Source organism: Hylobates moloch, unplaced genomic scaffold (genome assembly GCF_009828535.3).
Source record: "Hylobates moloch isolate HMO894 unplaced genomic scaffold, HMol_V3 SCAFFOLD_18, whole genome shotgun sequence".
In the NCBI taxonomy this organism is placed as follows: domain Eukaryota; kingdom Metazoa; phylum Chordata; class Mammalia; order Primates; family Hylobatidae; genus Hylobates; species Hylobates moloch.
Window position 1 is genome coordinate 59,381,274 of NW_026652293.1, and position 9,101 is coordinate 59,390,374.

Sequence of the window (9,101 nt, forward strand, 5' to 3'; positions counted from 1 at the left end):
TGAGAGAAGCCAATCTGAAAAGGTTACCTTCTGTATGATTTCAACTATATTATATTCTGGAAAAGGAAAAACTATGGAGAAAGTAAAACGATCAGTGGTTACTAGGGGTTAGAGGGGAGGGAGGAATGACTAGGCAAAGCACTAGGATTTCCCACGCAGTGAAAGGACTCTGGAGGCTACCATAAAGGTACGTGCATGTCAATGTACATTTGTTAAAACTGACAGAATGTATAACACAAAGAGTGAGCCCTCATGTAAACTACAGACCTCGAGGGATAACGATGTGTCAATGTAGCTCATCAGTTATAACCATGGACCGCTCTGGTGGCGATGTTGATTGTAGACAAGTCTGTGTATGTGTGGGGTGGGGAGGGCTAGCGGGTATATGGAAACTCTGTACTTTACTCAATTTTGCTGTGAACCTAAAACTGCTGTAAGAAAAAAAGTCTATATACAGGAGAATGTCATGAACCTGGGAGGCGGAGCTTACAGTGAGCCGAGATCGCACCACTGCACCCCAGCCTGGGTGACAGAGCGAGACTCCGTCTCCAGAAAAAAAAAAAAAAAAAGAAAAAGAAAAAAAATTTATATATAAAAAAAGGTTAAACAAACAATGGAACAGAAATTTTTAAAAGGACCCCAAAATACACAGATTTTGTGCATGATACAAGACATCTCTCAATGGGGGAGATGAATAAGCCAATAAACAAAGTAGGGGCCTGGCACGGTGGCTCACACCTGTAATCCCAGCACTTTGGGAGGCCAAGGCGGGCAGATCATGAGGTCATAAGTTTGAGACCAGCCTGGCCAACATGGTGAAACCCCGTCTCTACTAAAAATACAAAAAATTAGCTGGGCATGGTGGCAGGCACCATGCCACTCAGGAGGTTGAGGCAGGAGAATCGCCTGAACCCGGGAGGTGGAGATGGCAGTGAGCCAAGACCATGCCACAGCACTCCAGCCTGGGCAACAGAGTGAGACTCCATCTCGAAAACAAAACAAAAACAACAACAAAAAAACAAAGTAGGGAAACTAGATTATCATCTGGAAAAAAATAAAACTGGAATCATGTCTCACACCATACATCAGCACACACCGGGATAACTTTCAAATAAACATTTAGATGTTAAAAGAAATAAGAAACCATAAAATTACACGTACTGGATACAGTTCATGTGTATCCCCAGGCTGGGCTACCTGACAGTGGCTGCTGGTGCCACAGCCTTGTTCCCTAGCACTGTCACTACCTCAGGGTAAGGGCCACACCCTGGCATACCCACCCTGTAGTGACCACCACAGTAACAAACACAGCACTGTCACCAACAGGCCAACTCTTTCAAAACCAGGGACTCTGAGTCCTCCCACCACTTCCAGATCTATAGGCAGCTCTGGCTGCAGGGTGTGACTGTGCAGACGCCAGGAACACAATCTGGAAGTGCAGAGAACCACAGCACCACAGGTGAGCTAAAACCAATGAGAAACAAGAGACAGAAAGAACCAATGGATAATGCTGCTCCCTTCCTCCTGCTCCGAGGGGCTTTTCTGAAGCTTGGTGGCAAAGGACTTGCGTGAGGGCATCCTGCATGACCAAGCCATTGGCTGTTTCTCATGAAGCCATGGCCAGCTTGACAACATATGGCACTGTGCTTGCCCTCCTGCCTCCCCTTCCTCCCTCTCTCTTGCTGCCCTAGGATTACATCTCCTAATAAAGCTTTTAATAGCTTTGCTTTATGCTCTGCTCTCTATGTCACCTGACATGACCTGTACTAAGACGTGGGAGAAGACATAAAAGGAGAAAACTGTGGAGACAGTAAAAAGAACGGTGGTTGTCAGGAATTAGGAGGGATAAACAGGGGATTTTTAGAGCAGCGAAACTGATGCAGGGCAGGCCAGCTCTAAATTGGGGATTGGCCTGGAAGGGTCCTTGGCTTTGCTCTGGAAAGAATTTAAGAGTGAGCTGGTGGTAGAAGAAAGCAGCTTTATTGAGGCAGCAGTGTTACGGCTCTGTGACTGCTCCTGCAGAGCAGGGCTACCCCACAGGCAGTGTGCTGAGAGCAGCAGCTCAAAGGCAGTTCTGAGGTCATATTTACACCCACTTTTAATTATATGCAAATTAAGGGGCAGATTATGCAGACATGTTAAGAAATGGGGTGGTAACTTTTAGGTAATCAGATTGTTGTCACAGAAAGGGGTGGTAACTACCGGGTGTTGCCATGGCAATGGTAAACTGATATGGCACACTGGTGGGTGTTTTATGGAAAGCTGCTTCGTCCCTGTCCCTGCTTTATTAGTACTCGGTTTGGTTTGGTGTCTGAGCCCCGCCTCCTACCTCATTCCCCTCTCAGAGATGAGCTATTCTTCCTTTATCTTAAGGGGGCTGCAGAAGGGTGCAGGTCTGAAACCACTCTGTATGATACTATAACGGCAGATGCATGTCATCATACATTTGTTCAAACCCATAGAATGTACAGCATCAGGAGTTTCTGGACTCTGGGCAATAATGATGTGTCAGTGTAGGTTCCTCAATTATAACAAATGTACTACTCTGGTGGGAGGTGTTGACAAGGAAGAGCCTGTGTGGTGAGAGGGGGAGGGGGTACTGGAAACTCTTTGTTCTTTGCTTACTTTTGCCATGAACAAAAATAAAGTCTATTAAAAACAAAACAAATTTAAAGGCTACATTCCAAGCATCTGGAAAAACAAAATACCAAATATCATGCAACAGACGATGCTGAGTCCAGGAGGTGTTGCTGAAATAACATGGGCACCATACGCTTGATCTGCACGTGTGGGAGAGAGCAAGCTGGGGGAGGTTTGCTTTGCTCTCTGAGAGGAGGCCTCCCTGGGAGCTTCAGGGTGGGGGCTGAATGCCCATGCTGCCCCAGTTTGTACACACCTGTCACGCCTCCAGCTTCCGCTGTCTTCTTGACTTTCTGCTGGTCATCCCACCGAAGCTCAGAGAACCCATCCACTTCAATGTCAGGGTGCCGGATGGAGTGGCCCACCTTCCAGAAGCAGGAGAAGTGGTACCAGTGTGGGACTTTTCCATCAAACATGGGCGACTAGAAGGAAGAGAAACAGAGGGAAGTAACTGAGCAGTTAACTTTTGGCGTAGACCCACTAGACCTTGACCTCGACCTCGACCCCAGTCCCAGCCCCAGCCGTGGGATAGCACATGAAACCTTTGTTCTCCTATCTGTGAAAGGAGGACAGCCTCTGCTCTCACATGAAGAGCTGCAGCATCCTTCTCACAATCTTCCCCAAGGCTCAGAAGACTGTAGCCCACTGTTCTTGAGCTCATTCTCTTAGGACACCAAACACAGCTACGAGAAAGGTGGCCTTTTACCACTGAGCTCTGCCCCACGTCCCTTTTGACCACACACTGCTACATTTAGTGGTGAGCTGCCTCATGGCCTAGTGAAACGCACAGAAGACAACTGTGCAGAGTCACAATCCTGCAGCATCTGCTGGGAACGGCCAGACAACTGCTCCAGGCATGCCTGGACTCAAAGGGCCTGTGTGCCCCAGAAAAGGGCTCTTTAAGTGCCTCTGCAGTTAAGAATAACGAGGAACAAGACCCAGATAACGAGCAAAGCAGAGAAAGTGTGTCAGAAAAAAGTGTCAAGCTCGCAGCAGCCACACAGATGGGAGTGGAATGAATGGAGGTCTGTGAGGCAACTGTGACAGCCGATGGTTCGGGGCAGCATGCCTGAAGCTGGAGTCAGGCTCACTGGCCTTCTGGGGTGCAGTTTCCCAGGTGCAGGACCTGGGAAGTCTGGCCACAGGGAACACAGTTCCCCTCTCCAGGTGGTTTGCTTCCCACTAGGCCTTTCATTGTGACAGAGTCAGGTTCTGCCCCCAGGCCTCGAGCACTGTCTGGCTTTTTTTTTTGAGACCGAGTCTTGCTCTGTTGCCCAGACTGGAGTGCAGTGGTGTGATCTCGGCTCACTGCAACCTCTGTCTCCCAGGTTCAAGCGATTCTCCTGCCTCGGTCTCCTGAGTAGCTGGGACTACAGGCACGTGCCACCCACGCCTGGCTAATTTTTTTATTGTTAGTAGCAATGGGGCTTCACCATGTTGGCCAGGCTGGTCTCGAACTTCTGACCTCGTTCACCTTGGCTTCCCAAAGTGCTGGGATTACAGGCGTGAGCCACTGCACCCAGTCCTGGCTTTACAGAGTGGACGGTGACAGCGATTGGGAAGAAGGGGAAGACAGAGCATGTAGTGTGGGTCCCTGCACCTTTCATAAGCCATCCTGTGTAATCCCACAATCTGCCTCTGGGTGAGAACCAGCACTTTCATTCACAGATGGAGACAACGGGGCTGGAAATCCTTGCCTGGGGGGTTGGGAGTCACAGAGGCAGCCAATGAATGATTTGACACCATGATTCCTCCCACCACACTCCACTGCCCGGCAGGAAGAGCTACTTAAAAATACACCAACTGTGATCTGACTAAAGTAAGGGAAGTCCCAAACATCTGCTTTTATAGAACATAAAGCTAAATGTCACACAGATGCAATCAGAGTATTAAAACCGCAATAAAAGTAAATGTGCTGAATTTTTAGGATGGAGTTGTGGGGAGAGGGAAAATACTCTGGAAATGCAATAATAAGGTGCCCCACTATCTCTCTCCACTGTGAGTGGCCTCTTTCGGGATGTGATTATTAAAATACACAGCTAAGACTACGGCAGCACAAGGACTCCTCAACATCAGCTTTCCCCTGGGTCTGGAATGCTCCCCGGCCCTGTTCAGAGCACTCCCTCAGGTCCCCCAATACCCCTTCCACAGCTCCCCTCGCTCACTAAGAACCATGCATTTGGTGATTATTTCATAAGGGGCCTATCTTGCTATTCTCTAGCAACATCTGTCACAGAGGGCACGCAGTGTTTGCTTAGGGCTCCAAGTCAGATGGAAGAAAAAAGGAAGGATGGGGAAATTCCTGCTGTAGAAGAGACAACAAATGGCATTTCTGAGAGCATACTCATGTTCCAGCTCTCAAACGTTCCACCAGATCTCAACTAGGCTGCTGATACAGATCCCTAAGCATCTGGCTATCATGGAACATTTGCAGTGGCCTTGACCTGGCTCTGCCTGCTTGTCTACCCCTTGTCTACCCTTCCTGCACAATGCTCCAGTTACCCTTGTATAAAAAGGCACAGGTAATGGCAATGGCACTTCTTCCTGGCTCTGCCAGGGGCCCCAGACCTGCTGCCCTTTGGTCTGGGTGCTGTCTCCCCCAACCACTGGCACAGTACTGGACACCCTAAAGGTGCTGCCCAATGGTGCAATCACACCACAAGCTTAGAGGACAAGAGCCTCAGCAGAAGCACCCTTGATGAAAGCAATGCTTTGCCCTAAAACTCAGGACTGAGAATGATGTGGCAGAAAAGGCATCAGACCAAGGTCACGAGACTACCGACTCCATTTGTTAGCTGCACAGCTCGGGCAAGGCACAGAATCTTTGGCTGTGCATCCAAGCAAAAACTGAGCACCCAACATACCAGGGTCCTCACCCAACCAGCAGCTGGTGAACTGGGTTCCCTTCTGTGCATAACAGGCCATGCTACTTGTCCACCTACGCCACAGAGAGAATGAACTGACCTCACCGCATGCCTCCGGGTGCTCAAACCCTCCCAGGACAGAGGAACTCAAAGGTCTACCGCCATCCTCCTCTCACCAAAATGCTGGAGGGCCCAGCTCATCCTTCCCAAGATGCCCCAGGCATGAGGGCTAAAGTATCAGGTATCAGATACTCAGAGAACAATACTCCCATGTAAATGTAAAAGAAGGTATTTAAATTCAAGCAAGTGAAAAGGCTTCTTTTTTTTTGGCCTTCACCAGCTCAGCCTACCAGACCAACTTTAAATTCTGAATTAAAACTCTGAATCCACCCTCAATCACAATTACATAAAAATCACAGTTACTTTTAATAATAAAGAGTTTCTTTCACTATCAAGTATATCAAGGAAAGCCCGGAATGTTGTTATTACTATTTTTTTTTTCAGACAGGGTCTGGGTCTGGGTCGGTCGCCCAGGCTGGAGTGCAGTGGCACTATCTCGGCTCACTGCAACCTCCACCTCCCAGGCTCAAGCAATCTTCCAGCTTTAGCCTCCAGAGTAGCTGGGACTTACAGGCACGCGCCACCACGCCCCGCTAATCATTGCATTTTTTTGTAGAGACAGGTTTCACCATGTTGGCCAGGCTGGTCTCGAACTGCTGAGCTTAAGTGATCTGCCCGCCCCAGCCTCCCAAAGTGCTGATTACAAGCGTAGGCCACCAAGCCCGGCCCCAGAATGTTAAACTTGATCAGGTTCAGTTTCCTCCATCCGGCCTCCCCCACAGCTAAGCCTCCTCTAACTTCCTCCACAGTGGTGTTGTTCTAGCCTCAACACACTGTCTGGACTTGGGGTTTCTGTTTGTCTTTCCAGTAGAACACAGTACTCTGCCCACCTGTTAAGGCACATGGATGTCCCTTTCTCAGAATAACATTTAAAAATGGGTAATAAAAAGGCTCGCAAATGGCCAGGCATGGTGGCTCACGCCTGTAATCCTAGCACTTTGTGGGGCCGAGGTGCGTGGATTGCTTGAGCTCAGGAGTTTGAGACCAGCCTGGGCAACATAGTGAGACTGCATCTCAAAAAACAAAACAAACAAAAAGGCTTGAAAAGGAAACATATTGACATAATTATCAAAACATTTGAAAGGTAATTTGGGTACTACAGTAACCCGTGAGCTTTAAAGTATTAAATAACAAGATCTAGTACCGTCTCTAATAACTGTGATTTTTGTAGCAATGAGAGTAAATTATATTTTGAGAAACTCCCAACTGTAAAGTGATATGAAAATATCTGTAATTATCACTAGTGAAAAAAATAATAGGGACTGCTAATATGCCTTTGCTTTGCTGCTTACATTTATGATTAGTGGAAATAATTAATTTTATCTATAGGTTAGTGGAGATGGAGATATCAATTTTTTCTTATCTAAACTCATGGACCTCTTGCGTTCTACCTACCATCCCACAGACCCTGGGTTAAGAGCTCCTGCACCAAGAGTGAGAACTTCATAACAGGCTGCCTTATATATTCAAGGTAAATTCTAGGTTCCTTAGTGGGAAACAAGGCTCTTCAAATTGTAGGCCCTGTCTACTTCCCTATCCTCATCTTTCTGCTCCACTTCTGTGAATTAACGACTTCTAATCAAGCTTCCACCCTTAGCTGGGTCATCTCGGACTCCAAGGCCCACACTGCCTAGAGCACAGCTCCATCAGGTGGCATCCATACCCTCTGTACGGCAATGTTTATTTACCAATTCCCGTTTAACCAAACTGGAAATTCCCAAAGGTGGATTCTGTGTCCTTAAAACCTAACAGAGTGCTTAGAACTTAACAAATGCCTACCAAATAAGCACTGTGTGCCACGTACTGACTTAGATATGCCCCGAGGACACCAAGATGACAGACATTGTGAAATAAGATAACGGAAGTACACCTGGCACTTGGGTATCCACTCGGTAAATGTCGCGCTCCCTTGTACTCTCTAAGTACTGAAAATCCACTGAGGGCTATCTGGTCATTCCTAAAACACATTACAGCTCATGGTAGGGAGGAAAATCAAGCTACCTTGACCACGAGCACTAAGCTTGGGTAATAAGTTGGAAGCGAGGAGGAACAGGGCAGGTGAGAACCAGAATTATTCATACAAAGGCAGACATCGACAAACTGGAAGCTGGAGGCAGGAGCCCCTGGGAAATGACAGGGGCCTTCAAGCCCACCACCTCAGAGAAGGCTCAGGAAACCTCAGAAGGGGATCCTCAATCTATCAAAAAGCCCACATGAGAAACCCCCCTGGAGCCGCTCTTACTCAAACCAGACAGCTGCAAATGCACCAAGAGAACGCGTCTGTGAATCTGGAAAATTTGGGGAAAATGTTATTTTAAAGCACAAATTAGGCTCAAAGTGAATGTACTGTACAGAAATGACACCTCTCTGCATAGTTTTGTCTAATTAAAATAAAAAATGAGGGTGAGCGTTGAAATGACGTGTTGAAATGACGGCCAAAAATAGGTTTTAAAAAAAAAAAAAAACCCCACAAGCCAGTCGCCACCATCCATGTAGAACAAAAACCTTCCGGAATAAGCTAGGTCAAAATCAGATTAGCTTAAAGAGACCACGTACAATTCCCCCCCAACCCCTGAGGCGAACGGCAGTAATAAAACACCACCACCCAGAAAGGAGGAGAGAAGCGGCTCCTTGTTTTCACAAAGCGAAAAGCAACACCAGCTGCAGACTGTATTTCCCGGGCTTTTCCTGCAACATCAGCAAAACCTTCCGGAAGGGTCGGCCGGGCCGCTCGGGGGAGGAGGGGCGGCCGCGGCCCCATAGGCCCCAAGTGCCGCTCCGAGGGCCCGGGCCCGGGCCCGCTCGCTCCGAGCCCGCCCTCCCCCAGCCTTCCCGGACACAGTTAACCCGGGGCGCCGCGTCCCCGCCCCGCCGCCCGCACAGCGGCCCACACCTGCACCATGATGGCCATCCGGAGCGAGTCCTTGGGGATGCTCTCGCTGCATTTCTTGCAAGAGGCGCGCCCGCTCTTGGCGTACTCGACTCGGTAGAGCTTATCCGAAGACTCCGCCATCCTTCCCTAGCTGCCGCCAAAGCTCCGGGAGCCCGACGCCACGACCTAGAAACACGCCGCCGCCTCGCCGCCCCGCGTGCGCTCACCCAGCCGCAGGCGCCTGAGCGCCCAGAGCCGCCACCGAACACGCCGCACTGGCCACCGCCGTTCCCCGATAGATTGCTGATGCCTGGCCGCGGGAACGCCCACGGAGCCCACGTCCACGGGGCGGGGCCGGCGGCGCGCGCGCCCCCTGCCGGCCGGGGGGCGGAGTTTCCCGGGCGCCTGCGGGTGGAGCTCTGCGGGCCGCTGCCCTGGGGGCCGAGGCGGGGCTTGGGCTGAGTTAGCAGCTCTTTGGAGGACCCGGCGCCACCCCTTTGATTGTTCTGGCCCAGGAAGTCTTACTCGTTTTCATAATTAATTTTACCCCAACCCCTCCCCCTTTTATTTTTGAGATTAAGTCTCACTTCGCTGGAGTGCAGTGG

At 49.5% G+C, this 9,101-nt stretch overlaps 1 protein-coding gene across 1 annotated transcript in view; it reads right to left on the reverse strand.

Annotated features, from left to right (window-relative positions):
• Positions 1 to 8,801, reverse strand: part of PARP1 (poly(ADP-ribose) polymerase 1) — a 47,440-nt gene extending 38,639 nt beyond the window's left edge. Inside the window, exons 1-2 of the mRNA XM_032137733.2 lie at positions 8,518 to 8,801; positions 2,897 to 3,062 (exon numbers count right to left, since the gene is read on the reverse strand). Of these exons, the coding sequence (XP_031993624.1) occupies positions 2,897 to 3,062; positions 8,518 to 8,637 (286 nt within the window). The 5' untranslated portion in view covers positions 8,638 to 8,801. The remainder of the gene's footprint in view (positions 1 to 2,896; positions 3,063 to 8,517) is intronic.
• Positions 8,802 to 9,101: the final 300 nt, after the last annotated feature.